At 45.9% G+C, this 27800-nt stretch overlaps 1 protein-coding gene across 2 annotated transcripts in view; it reads left to right on the top strand.

The window, feature by feature from the left end:
* The window catches only part of ZWINT (ZW10 interacting kinetochore protein), a 199167-nt gene extending 171879 nt beyond the window's left edge, over positions 1-27288 (top strand). For both annotated transcript variants that reach the window (XM_069647510.1, XM_069647511.1), the window contains exon 10: positions 26869-27288. In XM_069647510.1, coding sequence (XP_069503611.1) covers positions 26869-26934 — 66 coding nt within the window. In that variant the 3' untranslated portion in view covers positions 26935-27288. The remainder of the gene's footprint in view (positions 1-26868) is intronic.
* The last annotated feature ends 512 nt before the right edge of the window (positions 27289-27800 follow it).

The raw sequence follows: 27800 nt of genomic DNA, 5'->3' as shown, positions 1-27800 counted from the left end.
CTTGTTCCTTTTTTTAAAAATGGGCACTATAAACGCATCAACTCAAGACCTTGCAAGAATCTGGTCTGAAGCGACTTGTGCAAAGTATAAACGATATTGGACCATAATGTGACCTTACCTTTTAGAACCCTGTTAAACACACCGTCTGGCCCATCGGCCCTGCAGTTCTTGAGTTTGGGAAGAGTCAATTCCAAATCGTCCAACTCAAAATTCAGCTTCCAAGGAGACTGTGAAAGCCTTGCTACCTGTCTTGTTACCTTCACCATTCGCTAACAGGGTAGAGAAGTGTAGAACCCAGGAGGATTCAGAGACACAATTGGCTTGATGAGGAATCTGTTTACCTTTGTGCTCATTTAGTAATCGCCAAATACCCCTACAGTCATTTCCAATTAAAAATGCTATAATGTTTTGATTTATTTTTATGATTATGTATTTTATATCATTTTAAATTCTTATAGCTCTGTCTAATCTTTCACAACCCTTTCTGCCATTGTCAAGGTGTCCTCTGCCCTGACCTTTTGAATATCCAATCTCATTAGCTTTTTACGATTTCTGATGATTACGTCAAAGGAAAGTGCTGTGTCCTTAACAAACGTGTGCTGATTCCAGCTTTCTAATGAAGAGAAAGAAATGAGCAATTTTTGTAAGGTATCCGTATAAGAAGTAGGCGTACCATTGCACTGTTTCTCAAAGGGCAACCGGTTATTCCAACACTCTTCCATAATCTGATTCATTTTCTTGGGGTTAGACCAAACCTGGAGCAACCGATTTCCTGTATTATTGACGGAAATATCTTTACCTCTGGACTTTGCCCCAATTTTCCTCCCTCCGCTCATTCATAAGTGAAGAGTCAACATTGCGTGATCACTATACACATTTTTCGACACCACAAAAGAAAGAATGTCACTTATATGATTAGGGACATAAATGTAGTCTATTGTTGAATGCGAAACTGGATTGACTAGGAGAGTCAACAGGAAAGTTACTATTTAGTTTGTAGAATCTTGCTATCAATTTTGCCCAGAAAAGACCTCAGGCCTCTCTCTTAGCCAGAGACTCAGTTGTAACTAATTTAATCAAACTACGCTCATTTCTAGCCTCAGTAAAGAGATACTCAACCACCAGACAACAACCATTAAAATCACCACTGACTATGACCACTGAAACAGGCTTACTGTGTCCTAAAATCTCCTTCAGTTCTAATCTTATCTGATCTTAATGACGTAATCCTGGGTTTATATAAACATTGATCAGTAGGACACTAACTTCTCGATGGCCAGAGCAGGTTGTCCATTTTGTAACCAGGAAAGCGTCAGACTCTTATTTAACAATTGCCAAGTCCCAGTCTGGAATATTTTCTAAAGCAGTCAGAAGTCCCCGGAGGGTTCACCTCAGCCTCCTTTTTGGCTTTCTTAATTATTGGGGTCAAATCATCAATAACAGGCAATTCTCACAACCATTTTTCCTTTCAAAATAAAACTGCACGTTTATTGAAATTCACACAAATCTTACCAGTCATCCGTCCCCGTGGCCCCATGTCCTGTGTAAACCTGCCTCCACTCTGCAGCATCTGTTGTACAAAACCATTTTGGCAGACACTGATTTGCATTCCCATTATCGGAGGCCAAAATTACCCCTGTTCAAAACCATTGTTATGTGGTATTTTCTTCGCCCTGGGAATACATGACTCATAAGCCCTCTGCCTAGATGGTGATCGTCTAAAAATTCAATTTAAGGTCAGCCAAGGAGATTGAAGACAAAGCGGGTATCTCCCAGGATAATGCCAGAATCCTAGACCTGTCCAAAAGAACATTCATTTCCTCCTTGAACAAAGATTCAATTAAAATCCTTTTGGAAAATAAATCATTATAGTCAGTCTGGGTTTCCCTCTCCCTTGGATAAAGAAACAGTTTCAGATTATTTCAATTTTCCCAATCCCTCCAGGATGCCTTGAAATCGCACCAATTCCTTTCCACCTTCGTAGCGTTGGGACTTCCCAAAGTCTGGTAGCGCTGTGGTTAAGTGTCTTATTTCTCGGTATTAAGTTAGATTAGGGCTTCTGGCCAGACGGGGAATACAGCTTCCTGTTTTTCACACACTTTGTAGCCAGGGTTACAAAGTATTCGCCTTCCCTTCACTCCGTTTCAACATAAGCCCCTGTCTGTACTTGCGGTTGTTTCAGCTTGGATACACCATGTCTGTATCTTTTCCACTCTCGTTTATTGGGGCCATGTGCCTGTTTCGTTTCCTCATTTCTCATACTTTTCGCAGCTATTCTAGCCTAGCGTTGCAGTGTTCATATATATCCCTTTTCTTGCGATTAGTGGGGCCGGGTGGCAGTAATGTTTTCATACGTTTGGCCGCTATTCCAGCCTTGCATCACATAGTTATTTTCCCTTTCTCTCTGGCTTAGTGGGGCTGGGTGCCCGTTTCATTCACTTTGTCTTTCGTACCTACGTCTGTTTCGCTCCTCCTGGAAACCCGCAGTCATAGGTCTTGCTCACCTCCACAAGTCTGCAGCGTTTCTTTCCCCACCTGTACCCCCTGCTGCAGGAAAGGCACTTATCGGCAGAAGCTCGGAACTTCAGGCTCCTCTCTTCCTTCGGGTCTCGGCGTTGGTGGATGCTGGGCCCCCACCAGTGCTCTTCAGTGGTCACACCACCCATGAAGACAGTTGGCTTCCGTCCTCTCCTTCCTCTTGAATGGAGCTGCTTGCGCGGTCAAGGTATCTGCCTTCCAACCAGTGGGTTTCTCACTCGGCAGGTCACCGCTGGCTGCGCGGCTCTACCCATTCAGGATGTCAGTGCTCCAGGGGCTTGCCTCTCTGTAGCACTTGCCCTCCTTGCAATGGGCAAGTTCCTCCTCCATTCACAGTTCGTCCTCCTCTTTTATATATGCCATTCGAATCAATGAAATGTCTGCCTTACTTGATCATGGCACTCAGGCGAGTTTCACCATTGCCTGAAGCCAATAGAAGGAAGAATCTTGGTGCATTAACATTGTAACGGGGAATGCAACAGTCTTCGACACCCATATATGCAGAAAGGGAGTTCCATGCCGGAATGATAGTATAATGCAACAGTCACATGCATAATACCTCTGTATGTCAATGGCTATCCATTCGCGGAAGAAGAAGGTTCCAGAGTTGATATAAAAAACACAGCAGTAGTGTTTTAGGTAAATTGAAGATTCATATAATTTCCAGAAGCTCTGGAATCCAGTGACTTTAACTGGTGAGGCTGTGCCCAAGCATTCAATTGGTAAATATACATGAAGGTAGTGGGGTACTAGTCCATACGAGGGGAACACAGGAGGCCTTTTTCAGCCCAGAAGTGGGTTCCTCTTTCTTTCGAGCTTTGCTTCTCCTGAACACTATAATGGACCATGTCGAACCAAGCATGTCCCTTGTTTCTGCAATTCATACACAAATTCTATTTGTGTTTTTGATTGTCTGTCTGTCTGCCAGGAAGTCTTCAGATGTCCATGGGTTCTTGATCAGGTTCCTCAGGCATGATTGTTTTAGTGGGTATGTCTAGAATGGGGCCCGTTGAATGAAAAGGTTGGGCCTACTTGGTTTTCTTTTTCTCTTATTTTCTGTGTCTTGCATTTGCTGATCAATACGAAAGCCTACCCCATACAGCCTTCAGTAGTGTCCATTGCAGGATGTAAATGAACAGAAACCTTTTTGAATTTCATCTTGAAGCTAATATTTGGACATAGTAATTTGAGATTCTGCAGACCAATCGGCTTCTCTCAGCCATTTTGTTAAATGGGCCATAAAGGTGAGGCGGTCTAACAGACCTTGTTTTAATGTTAACATCTTTACGCCTTTGGATGGAGAAGCGAAATATTGTTTACAGATTCTTGAACATAGCCCTGAAAGTCAAGTGGTTTAGAAGGTTACGCTCATCGGAACTCTTTACTATAGTTGACCAGGTCAAAGCACATCCCCTTTTAAATATATGATAGGTTGAGTTTTGTAGAAATGTTACCAAACGCAGAGCTTGCAACCTCTAGTGCTTGTTAGATCTATCGTGAAAGGTCTTGTGTGTAAATAGATTGTATGCTGCTTCTTGAAGCACTATCCCTTGTACACTACCTAAGGGCAAAGATTGATTTCAGGGCTGTAAAGTAAGAAAACGGGCTTATTTCTGGAGACTGACAGAGTCTCGAGAACTGTTAGGCTGACTTCACGGTCAGCTGCTCAGAAACCTATGAATGCACAAATCAGACTATCTGACCTTTCCAGGGCCCTCCGAAACGTAGTACCAGGTACACCAAGTAAGCAAACAGACCAAGACCACATGTGGAAGGAGAGGAGCGTACATTTACATCAGGCACAGATCTGGCAAGGTGTGAACAGGGAGCAGTGGAATAGTGTGGAGAAGAAAAACTCAGTGGGACTAAAGGAGGTGACAAGAGTTCTCATTGGTTACTGGGGTTTCTCAGAGAACCTTACTTGGCCTCAGAATCCTGGAGGTGCAAGGCTTAATGAGGTGGTGATTTTGAGAGATGACACCATTGGTAATGTGAGGAGGATGAGGAGAGACTCGTAGCTTGCATCAGAGATTTAGGGTGCTTGCTCTGAAGCCTTGCCCTGTGAACCTGTTTTTGCTCAAGAATAGAGGCTTGAGCATGGTAGCAAACGTTAAACTGGAGATCCTTGCAGGTTCATGGGAATGCAAGCAAACACCAGGGTTGCTGGCTGGAATGAGCAGAACTTCAGGATACCAGTAGCATTGCAAGGCAAAGGGCACTACTAACAGGGGAATTCAAATCCAATTTAACACAGGTGCAGTTCATCTTGATAATAACCAGGTCAGATTTGTAGACTTGGTCATCCCATAGGCTAAACAGGAAACTGGGATTGAGTATTCTTGTTTGGATAACATTTCAGAACAAAGTTAGTGCTTGTGAAGGTTGTCAAATTTACAAAAGGGTACCATATTGTTATCAGGCAAGCAATTCCCCATTTTCGTACCAACCCGCAAGAGCCGCATTTGTGGTGGAAGCGTATCCAATCGCATTTTGGGAATGAATGGGGCATTTCATATCACATTTCCTAAGGTTGTTCAATAAAAATATAGCTTTTTGGGAATTAATTCATTCCACTCAATATCTCTGAATGTCTGTCCGATCGGATAAAGCTTGCAAATATCGGATAGCAAAGATACATTTCTCAATTGCTTCCAGCTGATACGGCAGAAGAATTTGTTCGGTTATCAGAGGGTGAAATAACCATTTCTACAACAAGTCTAGGTTAATAAAGACCTTACAGACGCTACCACAAAGGCTATTGCTTTTTGCACATGCAGACATGCATATTTAAGAACCTCTTCCTCACACTCAGATATTCAGTACACAAGGTCCTTAATCTTTCTTTTAATGCATTGCAAGAAGAGTGAGATTTAGCCCCATCCCCCCCTCCCCCCAGTTTATTTACAGAAGACACTGATATTTTGTTGGACTTAAACGAGTTTCCCCTGGATGAGCAGAAGAAAAGATCAAGGTCTGAAAATGGGATTCAATTCCCGATGGTTCTAGAATAGCGTTTTGTCTTAAAACAGCCATTAATCTAGCAATAACAGCAATGAGCTATCCAAGCAGTAAAGATGGGATCATCTGTCATGACTGTGATTGGTAGAGGATAAAACAACAAGCCTTTTATTTTCTGCAGATTCCCACCCAGAATGCACCAGAGGGTTCTGCACAGATTGCATGATTGATGGATTGTGGCTCTAGTAGGTGTTTCCAACGCGTTATGCATTTGCAGGGATCTGATTCTTAACCTGAAGGAGGTTTCCATTATATGTTGTATGGTCAAAATACACATTTCACCAAACACTGGTTCTTTTTTGCAAAATAGGACTGGTCATAATAATGCCCTTAAGCGCTGTCACAACTTTTTCAAAACCAGGAGCATTTTATTTATTTATTTGTTTAAATTTATAAAGCACCCAGAGGCATCGTGGCGCTGTTGCAGAGAGTTTGCTTCTTACAGAGTATGCATACATGTTATTACAGACATTACATAAGTGGTGAATACAAATGAGTACAGGCAGTTTCTTAGGCATTATACATGGACAGGTTTAGATGACAGTGTTGGATTGATGTTCTGGGGTAGCAGAGCAACGGAGTCGGGGACTCTGCTGTGTTGATGGATGGTCTAGTTGAACAGTTTTGTTTTTAGAGCTTTTCTGAATACTGTGATGGAGTTTTCGTTTCTTAAGCTGAGTGGGAGAGCATTCCAAGCTTTAGGGGCTAGTACTTCAAAGCTTGTGCCGCCCGCTTTAGCTCTGTTGAATGCTGGGATTGAAAGTAGGTGGCAGTATTGCTCATGTTTTGGTCTATTAGTTGGAGCCTGGTGAATTCTGTCTAAGAGGTAGGCTGGAGCGGTCTGGCTGAGGCATTTGTGTGTGATTGTGAGGGCCTTGAATGTTATGCGTTCCTTGATTGGGAGCCAGTGGGCATCTTTTCTTGCCTTGGAAATGTGCTCTCTCCTGGGGATGCTCAGGGCGGCACTTGGAGCATTATTTTGTGCAGTTTGTAGTCTGTTAATGTTGTTGCTGGAGGTGCCTACGAGTAGAATGTTGCAGTAATCAAGTTTTGCGCCATTAGTTGCTCTGGCAATGTTAAGGCAGTTCATTGGTGACAGATGGGGTTTTACTGCGTTTATGATTTTTGTTGTTAATGCCGCTGAGGATGGGATGGCACTGACTTGCCTGTCCATTGATAGTGTGGAGTCCAGATATACTCCAAGGGTTTTCACTGTCGTGCAGGCTCTGATGACCGTGTTTTCAATAATGGAGTTATATTTTTCATTTAGCTTGTTTAGGGATTCCTTTTAGGGATTCCTTGGGGCCCATCAATAGGATTTCTGTTTTTACTCCGTTTAGACAGAGACCATTGTCTGCCATCCATGCCTGGATGTGCGCATAGGTCTTTTGGAGTGTGTCGTAGTCTTGCTCATAGTCTCTGTTAGGGGGAGAAGAATTTGAGTGTCGTCGGCATAGTTGGTAAAGGCTATACCAAAGACTTCTAAGTCGCTGAAGAGTGGGAGGGTGAATAGGTTGTATAGTGTCGGGGAGGTGCAGGAACCTTGAGGCACTCCACATTCAATGGGGGATGGAGAGGCTGAGGCCCGGTCAGAAAAGACCCTCATGGCTCGGCCTTCCAGGAAGGAGTTGATCCGGGCTGTGGCTTCTTGGGAGAAGTGGGCGGTGTTGGTGAGGTGTTTACACAAGATCTTGTAGTCAACCAGGTCAAAGGGAGCATATGATCCATAACAAGATTTTGGAGCAAGCTAGTCTCAAAAATCAGACCGTCTTCCACATCCTGGCAGAAGAAGAGAATTCATCCCAACTCGAAGCCTGCCACAGTGTACAACGTCCCTTCAAAAGACACATCCAAAAATCAGTTTGCCTCCAGGCTGTTGGTGTGAAAAATCTCCTTTTTTATCAAAGAACATGCATGCTCAGTGGGAGGTAGGCCACTCTTATCAGCAGTGTACTTGCACACCCAAGAGCCATAGGTATTGCAAACAATAATGGTGGTGGTGGGGTTTAGTAGTAATAGTAGTAGTAAGTTTATTATTTTGAAATTGAGAAATTCCAGAATAGCCATTACATGCAAATCACATAAATAGAATTATCATAAAAATACCATAGACCATTCAGCAACATTGTTAAATAAGGTACAAAAACAAGCATCAAGTATGTTGCAAACTCTCATGAAGTTGACAAAAGCTTTATACGGCTAACAAAATTGTGCTGAAACATAATGTATCATGACTACACCTGTCAATTGCTCAAATATAGACAGATGGTACAGTAGTGCTGTTTGACAGTGCAAGAAGTCTCCATCCCTGAGAAAAGACTTTAGAATTCTGGATCAGTCTGTTGTACGGGCATCAAAAGAAAATGAAATGAACAACCCTCTCGTGAGTACTGAGAGAACAGGTGCACACCCTATCTGCTTCTTCCCCTGGCCACCATCTGGATGCAACAGAACGTTGCATCTGTTCCTCCATCCTCTCCATCAAAATAGCAAAGGTCATCTTAGAAATGTAACATCTTTTCCTGTTTGAGGCAGTAAAACTTAAAATGATGGAGGCTGCTGTTCTATTTCCGTTACTTTGTTGTTGCCCAAAAAATCAGTGCCATCGGGACTATTCAATACCTCTCGGACCTTAATCAATTTCAACTTCTGCGTACCCATTTTGACACAAATTCAGTTTGGTGGATCTTCAGAATGCATATTTTCTCATTTCCAGCAGGGAGAAGCATTGCCTCTCAGATTTAACAAGGGAGGTCAACAATAACAATACCATTTTCTTCCTTTTGGTGTGAACCAGCCCCCTAGAGTGTCCCTTTGGTAGTAGCCGCCCATCTGCGACTGCATGTATTGCATCTATTCCATTAACTGAATGACTATACAATCGAAGCTTTGTCCAAGGCCTAAATGCAGCCAAACTGAAAGGGTGTGCATCAATCTTCACAGCAACAGGCATTCAATGTTGTCACTTGTGGTCAATGTCAGTTCATTGAAGTAATCCTGGGCCCAAGCGTATTTACCAAGGTCCTCTATGACTGTGTGTTGTGCATCTTTTCCATTAACTATTTGACAAGCTACTTAAAGCTTTGTTCCTGACTGAAAGGGTGCCCAGCATCATCATAAATCCTGTTTTATCCCTTCTAGTTGAAACCAGTTCATTGGGATAATCCTGGGAGCCTACTTGGTGATGTACATTCAACAAACATGTTTTTCTTGTCCGGAACCACATCATTACGTCATTCTGGTAATTCCAGCGGCTTCTTAGACTTGTGGCCTTGTGTATTCAGTTGGAACCTGTTTTCAGGTTAAGAATGAGATCCCTGCAAATGCATACCACGTTGGAAAAACCTACTAGAGTCACTATCCAGAAAGGTATCAATCATGCAATCTGTGCAGAACCCTCTGGTGCATTCAGGGTAAGAAGCTGCTTAAAAAAAAAAGGCTAATTGTTTAATCTTCCTCCAATCGCAATGTTGACGGATGTTCCCATCTTTGCTTGGAGAGCTCATTGATGTTATTGCCAGATTCATGGCTGTTTTAAGACAAAAAGCTATTCTAGAACCATCTGAAATGAGATCCCATTTTCAGACCTTGATCTTTTCTTCTGCCTATCCAGGGAAAATGTAAGTCCAATACAATATCAGCGTTTTCTTTAAATAAACTGAGGGTTGGAGGGGGGCACTGAATCTCACTCTTCCTGCAATGCGGCTGTAGGAAGGGGTCCTTTAAAATCAAGTTTTTCCTGTGGCATCCCATTTGTAGGGGAGGAGAAACACAGAGGCAGTCCCTTGATTATGCTTCATCCTACCCACAGGAATGGCAGATCAAAAGAGCAGCACTTCTACAGATCCTTAGGAAATCTGCCCCACTCACATACAGAATTAGATCTAGTTGGGGCCAAATTTAACTTCCAGTATGCTCAATTTGCATTCGGCTTGGGTGCGCGGACATTCCCTGTAGGATGCTCTCTTTTTATTGGTCAATGAGGTTCCTCTATGCTTTTTCTTACCTTCTGCTGATTCGCCCATCGTTTCAGAACTTCAAGAGGTCCCAGCACTCGCAATTGATTCTAATTGCTCCATTCTGCCTTCCAAGATGTGATTTCTAACAAGCAGCAGGCATCTGACTGTACCTCAGTATCGTTAAGTTCAGCAGGCGAGTTCAGTCCACACCATTGCTGAACAAGAGTCTGGTGCCTGAAAAAGCTGTCTTATACACAGTGAGGAATTTCAGAAGAAAATGTCAACTATCTTGGCAGTCAAGAAAGAATGAATCCTAAAATGGTAAGATTTATTGTCATTGGGCTCTTCAAAAACAAATCAGTTAGTTGAATGTGACTTTAAATTGGTTATTAGCATTTGTTTCTCACCTTGCAAGCATATGCGTCCCGATGGAAAACTGGAAGCGCTACCTTTCAGATATTTCTACTTACTAGAGTAACACAAAAGAATGTTTCGAGGGGATTGGGTCCTCCGACGTATTCCATATCTATGACAGTAATCACCACAGCTGTGCTGCTCCGGAAAATCTTTGGCTCCTGCGTCAATGACGTCGATACGCCGCCCTCGAGGACCTCCTCCCGACGGCCGACGTCACTTGATGTTATAAGTTGGACGCACGACGCCCGTAGCCTCAGTTCCGTTTTTCGATTCGGAGATCTCGGCGCGCCTCGACTCTTTGGAGTTCCTGTTCTTTCTCGGTTCTTCGAACCTGTTCATATTGTGAAGTCTTTCTTCGTGAAGATGTCTACCTCGTCTTCCACACCGCGTCCGGGCTTTAAGAAGTGCGGGGACTGTGGGTCCAAGATGTCGGTAACGGACTCGCATGACGCCTGCCTCTGGTGCCTCGGGGAGGCCCATGACACGGATGACTGTGTCGACAGCCAGTCGCTCACGTCCAAAGCCTTGCGGGAGCGCAAGAAGTTGTTATCGGTAGGTAAAGTGTCCAAGCCACGGAAGTCGAGGTCTGCGGGGCTTTCGACGGACGATTCGAGGGGCGACTCTCCGCGTTGTCGTCGGAAGTCCAGTGGGTCTCGGTCCCGCTACTCCTCTGCCTCTTCGAGACACTCCCGGAAGTGCCGTCATCGGTCCGCCTTCCCCGTCCTCATCCGAGGACTCTGCCCGTCGGCGGGTCGCTTACCGCACCAAGCATGCGACGCCGGAGGAATGGGCTTCCTTCGGGAAGAAAATGTTGGCGATTCTCGAATCGCAGGGCACTGGTCCGTCCGTGCCTCCGAGTGGGGTCGGTCGTGATCGGTCGAGAGACACCGCTGGCACGCCTTCGGGCTTGGGTGGTCGGCACGATTTGCGGGAGAGGTCCGGCTTGGACAAGGGGAATCGTTCTCGTCATGCCCGTTCCAGGTCCCGGTCCTCGCCGCGCTCGAGACCGTGTGCACCTGTGGTGTCTTTGAGGAAGACATCGAAGGCGGTGGCGCCGAGGTCGACGACGACTCTTTCGAGGCCCCGCCTCCGAAGAAGTCGTCGACGCCATCTGCGCCCAGGCTGTCGAGGGACACGCTTGGGGCGGCGGCCTTGAGGACTGTGTCGATGCCATCGATGCTGTCGACGCCACGTTAGGCGTCGATGCCGATTCACTCAACGCCTTTCGAGGCTGTTTCAACCGGGGCTCGGTTGAACCACCTAGAAAGGCTCTGGCAAAGGTCAAGCGTGGCTTTGTTCCACATTCTGTGCCTTCTTACCGCCAACTTGAGTTTATTTCAGAGGTGGATGAGGGCTCTGATGATGGCATGGTTCCGGATACGGTACCGGACGAGATTCTCTCGGGCCATAGCCAAATTGAGGACCTGCGGCAGTCCCTGCACGATGCCAGTGGGCTGGACACCTCTCCGGAGGTGGAGTTTTGTAGGCCTGAGCCTGCCACTCGTGCCGACTCCTCGTACAGGCGCCTTATGTCCAGGGTCACTGAGTACTTGGGATGGTCTGCTCCCCCAGGGGATTTTCTTCAGGATGACCTTACGGATATCCTCGACCAAGGTCCACCAACTGACCCGGTACTGCCGTTGCATATGGCTCTACAGAGGAGGGTGGCGGCGGCTTAGACTGCTCCAGAGAGTCTCCCGGCAGTGGGCAAATCTTTGCCGCGAAAATACCGCCCAGCCAGTAGCGACCCCTGCTACTTGACCAAGAACCCCACTCCGGAGAGTTGGGTGGTGCAGGTGGCTACAGCCTCGGCAAAGAAGGTGTCGTATCCTACCATCCCTCCTGATGGGGACGACAAGCGTTTTGACGGCTGGGCGAAGAAAGTTCTTCAGGGGGTATGGTGCTTCAGGCGGCCAACTCCGTTTGTGCCTTGTCACGTTTCACGCACACTCTGTGGAACTGTTTCTTTAGCAGCTGAACATATTCCCGAAGGGGACGAACAGGATGGTTTCCTTGCCATGGTTCAGGATGGCAAGGATGCCATGTGTGAGGCCGTTCAGTCGGGTTTGGACATGACAGATTGCGTCAGCCGGTCCATGGCGGCGAGCACCGTGATACGCAAGTTTGCGTGGTTGCGGAAGTCGGGGTTTGCTCCTGATGTGCAGACCCGGCTCCTCAACATGCCCTTTGACGGGGAACATCTTTTTGCCAGCAAGGCTGACGAGAGCCTTGAGAGGTTGCAGACTTCCAAAGCTGCAGGAAAGTCGTTGGGCGCTGCTGTTCGCCAACCTCTGCCTTTTCGTCCTAAGGGACAGCAATGGAGGGGAGGTTCCTTTCGTTATTACCTCATCCTTTGGTAAAGCGAGAGGAGCTGCCAGTCAAAGGGGCCACCGTAGGAGTGCCAGAGGGGGAAAACAAGGTACTCGAGGTGCCAAGGCCGCTCGGGCTGTTGTCTCTTTGCCCTCAGGCAACGCCGCAGCCGCTTCAGCTCAGTCATGAGGCCATGTCCCATGGTTCGCCGGTTGGGGGGAAGGCTGGCGCAGCATCTTGCAGAGTGGCGCGCCATTACCTCAGATGTGTGGGTTCTGGAGATCATAACCCACGGCTACTGTCTTCCTTTCCGGCAGAGGCCTCAAGACAATCCACCGGGGAATCTCTCTTTGAAGAGTCCGGATCCGCTCCCTGCGCAGGAAATTCAATCCCTGCTGGAGAAAGGTGCCATAGAACTGGTGCCTGTAGCGGAGAGGAACAAGGGATGGTATTCCCCTTATTTTTCGATTTCCAAGAAAGACGGGGGATTGAGACCCATCATGGACTTGCGCGGTTTGAACAAACTTCTCAGGAAGGACAAGTTCAAGATGGTTACTCTCTCTCAAGTCCTCCAGGCCCTTCAACTTCAGGACTGGTTGGTGTCTCTCGGCCTCATGGACGCTTATTTTCATGTGCCAATGCAGCCAAAGCACAAGAAGTACCTGAGGTTCGCGGTTGGCGACTCGCATTTTCACTTTCGGGTCCTGCCATTCGGATTGACCTACGCCCAAGGGTCTTCACCAAGCTCATGGTACTGGTGGCAGCGCACCTCAGGAAAGGGGGGGGATTCACGTCTACCCCTACCTGGACGATTGGTTGATCAGGGCGCGCTCTCCCGAGCAAGTCCTGGATCATCTGTCAGTCTCCTGCCACTCCCTCCACAAGCTGGGCTTCTCCCTCAACTTAAAGAAGTCCCATTTGACCAACTCAGAGGTTCCAGTACATCGGAGCAGTGTTCGAAACGTCCCTGGGGCAGTGTTTTCCTCCTCAGGTGAGGGCTCATCACATTCAGCAGATGGTGCACAAGTTTCAGCTAGCCCAGAGTCTCCCAGCGTTAGAGTTCTTGAGATTGCTCGGCCTCATGGCATCCTGCATTCTTCTGGTGCCAGAGGCCAGGTTGCGCATGCAATCTTTGCAATGGGCACTCAAGCTCCAGTGGTCTCAGTCCTCCAGCAGGATGTCGGACCCTGTTCAGGTGTCGTCCTCGGTCGCCCAGGACCTTCTGTGGTGGGCCGTCGAAGACCATCTGATGAAGGGGGCTCCATTTTGGCTACCCTGGCCGGAGGTGACGATCGTGACGGACGCATCCCTCACAGGATGGGGAGCTCATGCCAACAAGTTGACAGTCAGCGGTCGTTGGTCTCCGTCGGAGTCCAGACTCCATATCAATCTGTTGGAGCTGAGGGCCGTCTGGCTACCCCTGAAGGCTTTTCTGCTGATTGTGCGAGGGAAGAATCTCCTGATCCTAACGGACAACACGGTGGCCATGCACTACCTCAACAAAAGGGGGGGTGCACGGTCACTTCCTCTGTGCAGGGAGGCGATGCAGCTCTGGTTCTGGGCAGTCCAGCAGGAAGTTTCGATCTCGGCAGTTCATCTGGCCGGAGACGAAAACGAGACGGCAGACGCTCTGAGCAGGCAGAGCGCGATCTCTCACGAGTGGGAGTTGACTCAGGAGATTCTCCTGGAGATCTTCGCGATTTGTGGGACCCCTCAAGTGGATCTCTTCGCCTCCAGTGTCAACCGGAACTGCGAGAGGTTCTGCTCGCGGGAATTTCCTCCAAAAGCAGCCTTAGGAGACGCGTTTGTGGTGGAGTGGTCATTCCCACTGCTGTACGCGTTTCCTCCAGTCCCCGTCATCCCGCAAGTACTGCAGAGGTTACAGAGGTTCGGTTCCCGGATGATCCTCATTGCTCCGGCGTGGGTCCGGAGGACGTGGTACCCGGACCTTCTCGACTTGTCCATCTGCCCTCCACTTCGTCTTCCCTACCGAGACGATCTGCTCTCACTGGAGGAGGGAGAGGTGGGGGGGGGGGGTTCTCCATCCAGAGGTCAGATCCCTCAACCTTCACGCTTGGTTTCTGAAAGGTTGAGGTATAAGGATTGGGACCTCCCTGAAGACGTGATGGAGGTGTTGCTCTCAGCCAGACGGCCATCAACAAAGTCCCTATACCGTTGGCGTAAGTTCTGCGACTGGTGCAGGGTTAAAAATGTGGATCCTTTTGCATGTGACATTCCAATAGTTCTGTCTTTTTTGTTTTGCTTTCTTTGGCCCACTGAGGCTTGCAAGTGGGTACCGTTAAAGTTTACCTGGTGGCGCTGTCCATATTTAAGCTCTCGTCTGAAGAGTGTTCCTATTTTAAAATTCCTTTAATTTCTCAGTTTCTGAAAGGGCTCACTAATGTGTTCCCTCCGTCACCTTTCCAGGTTCCCGGTTGGGATTTGAACCTTGTTCTCAAGTTTCTGATGGGTGCTCCGTTTGAGCCTTTGCATTCATGCCCTTTGAGACTGTTAACTCTTAAAACTGTATTTTTGGTTGCGGTCACTTTCGCTCGCAGAGTGAGTGAGTTACAGGCACTTTCAGTTAAGCCACCCTTCACTGTGTTTCATAAGGACAGGGTTGTCCTTAAAGTTCGTCCTTCCTTTCTCCCGAAGGTAGTGTCGGAATTTCATTTAGGCCAGAAGGTTGTTCTTCCGGCATTTTATCCTCCTCATCCTGGTAAGGAAGAGGAGAGGCTCCATAGGCTTGATCCTAGGAGAGCGTTAAGCTTTTATATTTCACGCATGTTCCTGGTCAGAGTGGACGATAAACTCTTCATTGGTTACGCTGGAAAGCGTTTGGGACAAGCTGTGACGAAACAGACTTTGTCTCGCTGGATTATTTTGGCTATCTCGGAGTGTTGCCGTTTGGCGGGTAAGGACCCACCGGTCGGCTTACGGGCCCATTCTACCAGGGGTATGGCTGCCTCTACTGCCCTACAGAGGGGTGTTCCTATTTGTAACATCTGTGATGCAGCCACCTGGGCTTCGGTACATACTTTTGTACGTCACTACTCCCTCGATTCCATCCGGGGGCAGGATCTGGTCTTTGGGAAGGCGGTCCTTTACTCCGCAATTTGATTGGGCATTCTAAATTTCTGTTTTCTAAATTGCTTTCCCACCTCCTTGCATTGGTACTGCTTTGGGAGTCGGTCATAGATATGGAATATGTCGGAGGACCCAATCCCCTCAAAGAACAAGTTACTCTCTTGCCTGTTAACGTTCTTTCGATGGGATGGTCCGACAACGTATTCCATATTGCTCCCTCCCTGCCTTCCCCGCTGCAGAATTTCTTATGCGATTGCAGCTTACGTTTCCGCAAGGCTTTGTGTGTCAGACTGGCAGAAGACTGGTGCCACACGTTCTGGGGAAAAAACTACAACTCAGTCTAAGGGCGTCGTGCGTCCTACTTATAACATCCAGTGACGTCGGCCGGTTGAGGAAGTCCTCGAGGGCGGTGTATCAACGTCATTGACGCAGGGCGCAGACGCCGAAGATTTTCCAAAGCAGCACAGCTGTGGTGATTACTTTCATAGATATGGAATACGTCGTCAGACCATCCCATCGAAAGAACGTTACCATGTAAGAGAGTAACTTGTTCTTTTCTTTACCAAATAACGGGTTTTAAAGACATTTCGATCGCTTGTCTATATTTTTCACCATTTAACTCTCCAGTTCGTCGAAGGGAATTCAATGTTGCTCTTGCTTCCGTTAAACCCTGTCATTGTGTGCCTATAGCATCTTATCATTTAGACCTCTAAACTTCTTAAATACTGTGTTTCCGGGTGCCATCTGTTCATCCAGACATGCTTGGGAACTTCAAGAGTTATCCTCTGAAGAACCCTGCAACATCTCCCACTGAGGCAAAGTGGTCCTCAGAAAAGGTCCTCCTTTTATTCCAAAGGTTTTGATGTAATACGCTTTAAATCAGGAAATTGTTCATGTGTTTCAGTCTAGAGTCTCTCTTTGGCTGAAGAAAGCCCCCACAATTTGGACGTTTCCAATGTCTCAGGTTTTAATTTTAAAAGAACAAGTCTTTTCCCGAAAATACCTTTTATCACCTTGTAACAAGGCAGTTACAATTGCATGCCAGTTGGATAGTTTCTTAGGTTTGACGATCTATTTAAATCTGAGGCATTCAAATACCTCTCTGACTTCAAGTCACATTCCACCATAGTTAAAGCAGCATTGGTGGCCTTTCAAAGATATGTTCCTTTCACAGACATATGTGTGGCATCTTATGTGGGCAACTCCTCATGCTTTTTTTGTTAGGATTACTCCTTGGATTCTTCAACCAGGAGAAATGACGCCTTTGGCCAGGAACCTTGCACAACCTCTTTACTTGAACTCTGATCATGACGTATACTACTGTTCTACACCCATCATTATGGTCTATGAAAGCTGATTCCCAACCATTGGGGAGGAGGTAGAGCAAGACTGTGTAGTCAGGAAACATCGTCTTCATGGTGATTCTGGCACTCTTAGTAATTGAATTTCCTTCTTCACAACACCCTCCCAGCCGGCCCCTCAAAGCATATGCTGTACTTCTAACTTAAATGTTGGAAAGAACATGTAGGAACTCAAAAGGGACAGTTGGTGACACATGAGGGGGTGCACCATGGACGTATGGATGCCCATGTTGGGAGTCTTCGAATCTGAAATTGAGGCTGCATCTTTTTGGACTCTTTCTGGTCCTGCCTGCGGTGCAGACCACTGCCCAACAAGTTTTAAAGGAAGGAGAGCAGTGACTTGAGAGTATCGAAATCACCATAAAGGTAATCTTTCCTGTGTTGTCCGGATAATTGTATAATATTGCACCTTCCTGTAGAAGTACATCAACTGATGCGTGAGATAAATACTAAACAGTGTAGGTGACACGCATGAACCCTGAGACACTTCACACCCAACAGAGGATGCAAAAGACATAAGCATCTAATTTGACTCTATATTGTCGCCAGGCAATGAGTCTATTCAGGTCTATGCCTTTTGAGGCACCCAATCACCTCTCCAGTCGGCAAAATATTGAGTGGTTGAGGGTGCTGAATAGGGTCAACTGGTCGAGGAACATAAGAATTCCCTCATTATCCAATAAATGCAACAGATAATTATATTTGTCCAACTGCACATTCGCAAGAACTCTATGGAATCAAAAGCCTGACTGCCGATTTCCCAGCAATTTATTTTCCTCAACAAGTAACCTTGTTTTCAGCCGAACTGGGGCATTAGTAGGGGGTCTGTAATTGGAACAAGGGCAAGGATTACTTTTTTTTCCTTTTTAGCAACTGGGTGACCCTGGCCACCTTCAGATTCTGAGGAACAGCACCATCATGGAAGGAGCTATTGATGATGGCTGTAATCAACGGTACTAGCACATGCGTACATTGGTGCACCACAAAGGAAGGAGATGCAGTAGTTGTTAGATGCTATAACATTAAAGATTTGACATGAGGACCACTGAGTTAAAGACCTGGTGATCTCTCACAAGAGTGCTTTTGAAAGACCCTCCGGCGACTACCCTGGCACTGCTGAGATGTGTCCTTCATGCTGCAACAAGACTCGTCAAAGGACTCCGCAAATTCCACATCACCCCGACCCTCCTCAAACAGTACTCGCTCCCACTGCAAGCCCCTGTTATCTTACAATCCTGTTGCATCATCAACAAGTCTGTCACCCTCAAGTCCCCAAGCTATCTCATTAAGAAGCTCTGCATATCTGGAGGTCTAGGATCCACCACAAGTAAGGAAATGTGCAGACTTGAACTCCGATGGTGCAGGAAGACAAGAACCAGAAGACGGGCCTTCTCTTTCTACACTCCAAGACTCAAACCTTCTCCCCATCAACATCAGAGTTGCCCCATCACGTCTACAGTTCTTGAAAAAGCTCACAACCTTCCTCTTTAAGGGATGGCTCCTCCCTAACACCTAGGTCCACACACCCTGCATTCCCCACCCTACATGAGACTTGGTGATCTGCTCCCAACTGTCTCCTCCCCGGTTTGCTTGTAGATCCCTTGCTGCCAATTGCCCACCCTTTCCCTCCCCTGTTAGCTCCCCGCTCCCTAATTTCTGCTTCCCTCACTGTTTTTTCCCCTCTACAATTGCAAAGCGATTTGTTGCTTCTAGGGCTGTACCGAATAGTAGATTTAAGTATTCGGCCGAAAAGTTGGTCAAGTGTTCGTCCAGAGCCGAATAGTTGCTTTTTTAATAGTTATGTAGACAAGAAAATCATTTTGTAAATGAAAAACACATTTTAAAATATGTACATCCATTCTTTATTGCATTTCCTCTTTTTTGTTGTCTACAGAATATGTTTGTGTAAACCATGAAAAGAATACATTATCAGAAGGTAACCCGCTCAATAACAGCACAGTTTGTATTTTTGTGCATTCATGGATGTCGCTTGTTTGGCAGGACCCAACTAGCCCAATCCCAGTCTTTAGCCTTCTGGCTCTACCAAGACACTGAAACACAAAAGGAGTCATCACAACTCCAATTACTTAAACATTCACATATATGTGAATAGGCCCTGCAAATAACAAAAACAATTTACAAAGTAATTCCCCACCCAGTCTTACCAAATCAATCCAATCTCCATCAAGTAAAAGGTGCAGCCCACTTAGTGAAAATCTGCATGGTTTTGTCTCCTTTTGTTCTGTAGGATGGGCCCTTAAGCAGACATTATGGGCGCTGCGGGTGGTGGAGAGAGGAGGAGGGAGACAGCACTGCTTTCAATGCTGTGAATTACTGTTCCAACAGTTCTCCCATTCCAAACCATCAAATCAGAATTCAATGTCCAATCATAAAATCTGAATAAAACTGTTGAGAGACAAAAAGAGAGGGGGAGAAAAAAAATGTATACATACAAGCTACATTTCAACCTACAAGTTTACATTAATATATATACATACATATGCATTCCATCAAATAAATAGAATAACAGAAATGTACTTATCTTATCTGTCAACTTCTTCTTGTGACACAATCTCAGTCCATGTCCAAGTTCAAAAAGCCCCCCAAACTTTCTGAAACCGGGTTTCTTTCTTCTGTATTGTAAAAAATAATTTCTCAATATTGCAAATCGAATACATTTCTTCCACCCAAGAGTTCCATGTTAAAAAAATCTGACTTCTAATTCCGCAAGATTAGTTTTTTGCCCGCTACAGCTCCTTATAAAATGCAGTAGAGGTAGCTGTGACTAGAGGTGGTGGGAGTAATAGTGGTAGTAGAGGATGGTAGTGAGAAGTGGAACTAGAGAAGGGGCCAAAGGGGAAGTCGTAGCAGTAATAGGTGGCAGCAGTAGTAGAGGGGCGGTAGGAGTAGTGGTAGAGAGGTGTTAGTAGTAGCTACAAGACGATAGAGTAGAAGAAAGGAGGTAGCAGAAGCAGTAGTATAGTGGGAGTTGGAGGTCATGAGAAGTGGGAGAAGGAAAATAAGGAGAGCAGTAACTAAAAAGGGTGAAGGATAGAAGGCATAGTGTTGAGACTAGAGGGACAGTTGCGTAGCAGGAGGAGAAAATCTTGATTGTCTTTTTAAGGACACTACCCTTCAAAAGGGAGCCCGTAAAATATAATCAAAGGTGGTGTTAATACAAATAAATAGTTGCGTGAGAGCTCTCTATCTCTTCAGTATAAATTACAAAAAAAGGCAGTCCGTTTGTTGCTAAATGCTCTGAACAAGGAGGGACCCAAAATTATCCCATTTTTAATGGGTTGTGTCCTACCACGGATTACACATCTTAGATATATTTGTATCCTGCTTTGCCATTTGAGAAAAACAATTCAACACTAGGTGGGGCTGTGTGCCATTGGTGGTGTTACCATTCCTCATCCGGACGCAATAGTATATATGGCACGCACCGCACCCCGTTACTTCGGTTCTGTTTTTCTGCATGCACAGAAAGCTCTTGGAACGGTTTGATTCACTATAACGCATGTCGTACTGTTTGTTTGGTGAGTCTGTAACAAAGTCTGTGATGAAAACATGATTCAAGAGATTTACCAACTGTGACGAAGATGTCGATCACTGATCTGCACAGGATTTCCATCTGATGCTTAGGTGAAGCGCACGTCATAAAGTGTGGCTCCTGCCAGTCGATGGCCACTAAGGCCTTGAAGGAGAGGAGATCGAAGATAGTCCTAGGTCGGTATCTAAATCTCCATCCTCCACTCTGTCAAAAACAAAATCCTCTGAAGAAAGGAGTTGCACAGGAGACACATCTCTTGAAAGGCCCAAGAAAAGATCTAAGCGCTCTAAGAGATCTAGATCCATGAGTGATGTGTGTCATTGTTTCTCTTCACCATCAAAAAAGAAGAGTAAGCAACGTTGCTATCATTCTTCGTCATCCGATTCCTCACCCGACAGGCGTCCGGTGTGGATCCCCAAGAAGACCACCTCGATGGCTGAATGGGAACATTTTAGAAAGAGAATGATGGAGGTGTTCTCGAAGCGGCTGCTACTGGCCCCTCAAAAGAGCCAAAGAAGGCTGTAGATCCTGCTGTGTCTTCAAGACCGGCATGGAATTGGTTAATGCTTCGATCATCGCCCTAAAAGCCTGTGTCAAAAAGCCTCTGAGATGTGTACTCGAGTGGCATCGACACCATCGACCGCAGTCAGCATCAAAGCAAAAGGCTCCAATGGCATCTTCTTTGAAGGAATATACGGAGTCGAAGAGACCTTTTGACGTTGACCTCAGAGTCAACATCGAGGTATAAACTTCGATCGAAAATGGATTTCTTTAAATCCTTAAATTCGATTTTTGAAAAGGAAGACTTTCTCTTTGGGTATGAATATTTTTGGACTCCTAATATCCCAGAGGAATTGATTTCAGAGGAATCACAGCTGGAAGACCTTGTCTTGTGTCTAAAAGATGCCAGTGGTCTAGATATTCCCCTGAAATTGCGTTTGACCCTCCAAATGGGCATTCTCACCCAATGCAGCATATTGAACATGTCTAAAGAAGTCTGGGGCATAAGACGCTTGTCAGTACTATGACCTTTTTTGGGGAAGAATGATATGATTATTGAGTTATAATTAAATACTCAGATAAGTGTAACTGCAGCGGGTGGTTGTGTCAAAATGGACCCTATGCCCAGGGTATTCAGTAAAATATCAGGCTGTGTTATTATAAATATTGATTCATATAATATCAATTGTACATGCGCAGTGTGGTTGTGTAATTGTTGAAATGCCTGTATTTAATAGGTTCATAGAGTTTTTAGGATGGGGTTATCCTGTAAGACATCCTAGATAAGGTCCATCCTAAGGAGCCTGTGTTTCCCTTGCATACAGCACTAAATAACCCACTCATGGTACTCATGAGGGGTGGGTACTCGGGTGGGGTGGGATGGGCCAGGGGGTGGGGGAATCGGAAGTTTAAACAATACAATTTTCTTTTTTTTTTCTTTTTTTTTTTTATATCTAAGCACCCTACACCAGAAAGCTATGCACTTGCCAAATACAGCTACACGTTATGGAATGTGATTGCACAAGTGGCCGAACATATTCCAGAAGAAGAAATGAGAGAAGGATTTACTAACCTTACTAATGACTGGAAGGAGGCCTTGTGTCAATCCCTAGAATCTGGGATGGATGCCTCAGACTGTGTTGGTAGATACATTGTATCTAGCACTGTTATCGGGCATTTTGCATGGCTACACAAATATGGTTTTGCCCCATATGTCCAGTCAAAACTCCTGGCTATGCTCTTTGATTGGTCCAATTTATATGGCCCCAAGGCGGATGTCAGCCTGGAAAAACTGCAGGCTTGCAAGGCTGCAGCCTATATTTATGGGCAGCCATCTGCCAACCACAACATCATCTACCTTCACAGAACTGGAGAGGGTGGTCCTTTAGCTACTATTCCTCCTTCATTTCTAGAGGCAGAGATCGGTCAGTACAAAGACAAGGGCAAAGATTTGCACGCACCCCAAGAGATCGTAGAGGAAAGACTGCCCAGGCTGCATCCCCCTCTTTGGCCACAGCCCCAAAACCTCTCAGAGCACTTTGCTCACCAAGACCCCAGTGGGAGGCAATTTGACCCAGTATCTGCAAGAATGGAACACCAGTACTTCAGCTGCATGGGCATTACAGTTGTCCATGGGTACTATCTTCCGTTCTTAAAGAGACCTCCAAATTGCCCCCCCCCAAGCGAACACACCCTTAGGGATGCAGATCCACTCATCTTACAGGAGATTCTTTCCCTGTTGGAGAAAGGTGCCATGAAAAAGTTACCTGTAGCAGAACAGAATCAGGGTAAATACTCAACCTATTTCCTGGTCCCCAAAATGGACAGAGGACTGAGAACGATCCTGGACCTGATGCGCTTGAATTAGTTGCTCAGGAAGGACAAATTCAAGATGGTCACTCTTTAGCAGATCCTCCCGGCCCTTCAGCTCTTGGACTGGATGGTGGTAGTCTATCTTCAGGATGCTTATTTTCATGTTCCTATACATCCCAGACACAGGAAGTACCTGAGGTTTGCCATTGACAGTTTTCACTATCAATTTCGAGTGGCAAGTTGATGGCAATGATGACAGTGAATATAAGGAGGGAAGGGGTTCACATCTTTCCCTACCTTAGACGACTGGCTGATCCAAGCCCGTTCTCTTGAGCATGCTCTGGAACATCTCAACATCCCCTTCCACACACTCCACAAACTGGGCTTCTCAAGAATTCCAAGGCAACACCTTCCCAAAAGCTTCAATTTATTGGGGCGGTCTTGGACTCTTCCTCAGGGAATGCTTCACCTCCCGAGTTGAGGGTTCATCATATCTTGCAGATGGTAATGAAATGTCAAAACACCTAATATATACCAGCATTCGACTGTCTGAAGTTGCTGGGCCTCATGGCATCCTGCATTTTCCTGGTTCCGGAAGCACTCCTACGGATGAGATCCCTCCAGTGGGTGCTCAGTTCCCAATGGTCACAGTTCAGGCAGGATGAAAGACCTTCTTCAGGTCCCGAGCAAGGTAGCAAAGAACCTCCTGTGGTGGGCGTGCACACTCCTACATCAAAACACGGCCAAACCCTTACCAAATGAAAGCAAACTCAGCACACAATGACTGGTTTTTCCGAACTGAAGCTACCAACCGTACAACAAAGCTCTCTTGCGCTTTCCCTCTCGATCCCACTAACTAACCCACCTCACAGAGGAATGGGATGTCTTTCATCCACTATGTTTCATTTGGTCTCCTTTTTCCATGCTCTTTTGCTCCCTTCTCTGATTTTCACTCTTTCGATCTCCCTCCTTACATCTCAAACCCTCCTCCTACCTTTTTGCTTTCTCGCCCCCTCCTTCTGTCTCCCTGATATTCTTACTCTTTCAGTTTCCCTATTTCTTCCTATGGCCGTCTGTCCCTCTGGTAGTCTGTCTCCTTTCCTCTCTGCCCTACTTCCCTCTCCTCTCTCTGCTCCCCTCGATCTCCACTTCTCTCTACACTCCCCTCTACTCTCCACTCTCCTCTATTCTCCACTCTCCTCTCTTCTCTATTCCTATCTACTCTGCACTATCCCCCTGTCCACTCTTCCCCAGACATCTTTCACTCTCTCATCCAAACCTCTTACTCACTCATTCTGCTACTCTTTCTCTACCCTTTATTCACTCCTCTAACCATCACAACAATCAACTACCGCACTCTGTTACAAATCAGGCCAATCTGAACCTTGTTTTTTCTCCTGGAACCACAGGTATGAAGCGATAGTGTCCTTTAAGCCCCGCCCCCTTTTAACCACGCTGCGCTAGTGCTTCCAGGTGGCTGCCTGACACTGCATTTGTCAGTTTCAGAATTTGTATGCATCTGTAATAGTGTCTTGCGCATTCCTCGCCTGTAGGTTGGATATGTCTGATATGTCTTCCTTTGCCGCCAGGACTTCTGGGCTTGGTAGTTCTACAATCGAAGAGGGAAAAGCTTGGTCAGAATAGGATAAGGCAACTATCGAGTGATTGTCGGTTGGACTTCCCAACTATATAACCAGGCACATACAGTGGGGTGCCCTTAGCAGCAAGGCTGAAGGCTTTTACCAATTTTTCCAGAAATGGTTGGTGCTGCTGCACGAAAGGGACTGGAGGGGTCCCTTCTTGGCACCCAGAGGAAGTGAAAGAAGGCACTGTGCTGGCTCCCAGAAAAAGTAAGAGTAGGTGGCATGCCGGTACCCACAGAAAGGGGAGGGTGTTGCGCTGATGCTCAAAGTGACAGCAACTGTCACGCTGGCATTCGGTGTTAGGGGGGCATTGTACTGACCAAGCTAGCTCCCTTAGTTAGAAACCCATTACCTGGCCTTTCCTCTGATGTCAGCATGCTGCCCTACCTACATTGCGCCCTAGACGAGTGCTTAGACAGCCTATGTTTTACGCCAGCCTTTTCACATTTTCAACATTTTCGGGGGTGTAAAATGTGTGCTTCTCTGCATGTGTCTTGTAAGCACCTCCTTGAGAATGTACCTCTGGATTGTAAGGGAGTTAGGAAGGTCATCTGGCACCAGTGGTGATAGAGTTACCAACAAGAGGTGAGTGATAGCAGTGGACCAGTTGAGTCAAAGTGGAAGTGACATTTCTGGGAGGTAGATTTTTGGGGCGGGTCCGTTTTGGGGCAACAATAGATTTTCCCCCTTAAATTGTTTTTCTGCAGGGATTCTCGCCACTCAAAACTGTTATCTGTTAATTACGTAATCTGCTTTGAGACTTGGGAAGCCATTTTGTTGTGAAGATTCCATGCCTGAAACTTTGATTGCCTTTCGACTGAAACTCTCTGCAGAGCAGCAGTCTAATTGAAAAACTCTCATATTTTTAGTCCTTACATCAAGATTAAAATGCACATTTTTTCCTCAGACACCTACAGCAACTAGAACATAAACTAGATGGCAGTGCCACCTGAGCAAAAATGCCCAGTACTTAGAGAGGACTCATTTGATATGTGTGAGAATAGACTGCAGCACATTAGCCATTCATAGAAAGTTGCTTTTGTCTTTTTTCTAATAGTTATTCCATTGATACATAATTATTTTTGGGAAGTTTTTAGTGTTATCTTCATTGCAGAGCTCCTATAGTGGGGTTCCATTTATACACTCTTATGCTATTGCACTGGGTGCGCTGTGGAGGCACTTACCTGGGCGCACATTTACCCACGCAGCCACTTAGCAGCCTGCCACAGAGACTCCTCTCCTTTGGTAGTGTCTCTGTTGCGATCGAGTGTGACCTCAGGCCTGTTGAAGAGACACTGTTGTATCCTGTGCTTCTTACACCACTTTCTAGTTGTCCTTTTGGGGATCAGTGTCCAGGCCGCGCTTAAATCACTGTGGAGTTCTTGCCAAACACTGGGTTGTAGTCGGGGGCGACCGTATTTAGCTCTAGGGAGTTATTACACTAGAAAATCATTTAATTCACCAGCAGTTTCTATGATGGGGGAATCGGAACGTCACACAAGCCTTCTCTTGAGAAACACTTTGAGCTACATTTAGTTCGGCATAGAAGTAGTTAGGCACAGGTCAGTTAACTGAAGTATTTGGAATAGCTTTATTGAGGAAAGAAAGTGACATGATCTAATTTTGGGTGCTCTATATAACGTTGAGAAGGTTGGAGCCCTCCTATGCAAAGGGATGGGGTGCGAAGTGCTTTTTGGGGACTCTCAGAAGTCGAGGCACATGAGGGTCTGTTAAGGTAAGAGATGTTGATTTGTTTTATTGATATTTCCGGGTGCAAAATGACAAAGAAATGCACTATTTGAACATTTCTTCTGCTTGCTCGCTTTGATTTGGCTTTATCAACCAATTACTGGATGGAATGATTTCCGTGCCACCATTGCTTCTGATGGTTAGGCAGAGCATACATATCCACGTTCTTATGTTTTATGTATTTAATTGTTGAGATTTGTTTACTAAAACGCCCTGGCAACAATAACCTACAAGAAATGCTGTAATTGATGTCATTACACACACATGGTTTAAGGACATGGCGGCTACCCTTCTGAAAACGTGATTGCGGGTTTGTTTTTTCTTCACCTTTTATAATGTTTTCATGGTGAAGCAAACGCATTAAACCTTTTATACGGAATAATAATTAAGGATCTTTTCTCGGTCTTCAATTGCTGCCAACTCATCATCCACAAAGAAAGATGAATAGACTACAGGCTGACAGCCTTTAGTAAAGCCAAGTCATTCTGCATCCCTATTCATGAACTTCCCATTATACAATGAGTTCCTCTCCTTCCCCCTGCAACAGTAAATTCATGTCTTGTACTGAAGAGGGCCAATAGGATTTAAGGCCTCATTCATGCTGACCATGCAACTGCCGTTATTTACCTAAACGCGTAGCAAATTATTTCATCTATCCTGTTTTGTTAGCTGCACATGCATTGTTGGCTTTGCGTGCTGGAGCAGGACCTCTCCTTTGGGTTACGAGAATGGAGTCAGGTGAACACATTAAATGTGATCATGCCCTTTGGGAATTAGCAGAATCCCAAGTCTGCATCTGTACAGCAGCAGTGTTGCATGTAATTCTCATGAACGTACCTAGGAACCCTCTTCACAAGTCAGACTAGCTTCAGCCTAAACGTCACCTCCAGCTGACGTCTCTTTTTTTTCTCTTCCTCTAGCCACCATATGCGTCACCTACACTCTGCAACTGGCTGGTGTATCTCGCCTCTAACCCCGAGATCTGAATGAACCAAGAGTGCGGCAGCAAATCTCGCCTTCCTACACTGAGGAGTCCTACACCAACAGTAAATGTAAATGCACAAGTTTCTTGCTGTGCATCTCCGGTTTAACTGAGCCAATGGTCCTGCAACTGGGCCCTCGCTCACAATGACTGATGAGCTGGAGGCCTGCAAAAGGTCTGTAAAGTCGTGCTGCCTCAGCTCCGTGACTGTATTTGGCCTGTCCTGCTATGCCGCATTTACCAGAATCCTACTGACTGAGTTCTGCCTTGCATTATGGTCACCTTGTTCACAGACGTCAAATGAGTTTGATTGCTTTGTTTGTTTTTTCTACTTAATAAAGGTATATGTTGATTTTCAGTGTCTCCACTGAAGGTTTTTGCTATGAGTTGCTCTACGTCATATATCAAGTAATTTCATGATTAGAAAGACCTTTTTTTAGTAGGGGAAACATGTGCTTGTTTTTGGTGGGATCCAGGCTTAGTGTCTGGACAAAGCTCACTTTGCACTCTGCCATTTCATAGTTTACACATCATGCACGAACAATACATTTGAGACCCCAAGTAGATTGTGAAGATGAAATAAGGCACTATAACCTATTAGATTTAAAAATGGCAGCCAGCCCTATATTGAAAAATTAAGGCGAAAGAAAATTATTTGGAAAATATCACGTTACCAGAGTGAATCTGTTTACTCATATCTCACCCAAACGTTTAGTCCCTGATGGCATTCATTCCATGGCTAATTTGGTGGGAGTCAACACACCCAAACGCTTTACCCAGCCTGCAGTTAACCGCCACACTTTGGGGAGTGGGTGATTTTACCAATCAACTTTCCTTAGCTTGCCACATCTTGCACCCTTTGGTGGACAA

This window comes from Ambystoma mexicanum, chromosome 2q (genome assembly GCF_040938575.1).
Source record: "Ambystoma mexicanum isolate Mex_15411 chromosome 2q, UKY_AmexF1_1, whole genome shotgun sequence".
In the NCBI taxonomy this organism is placed as follows: Eukaryota; Metazoa; Chordata; class Amphibia; order Caudata; family Ambystomatidae; genus Ambystoma; species Ambystoma mexicanum.
This window is presented reverse-complemented; position numbering and strand designations above follow the sequence as displayed.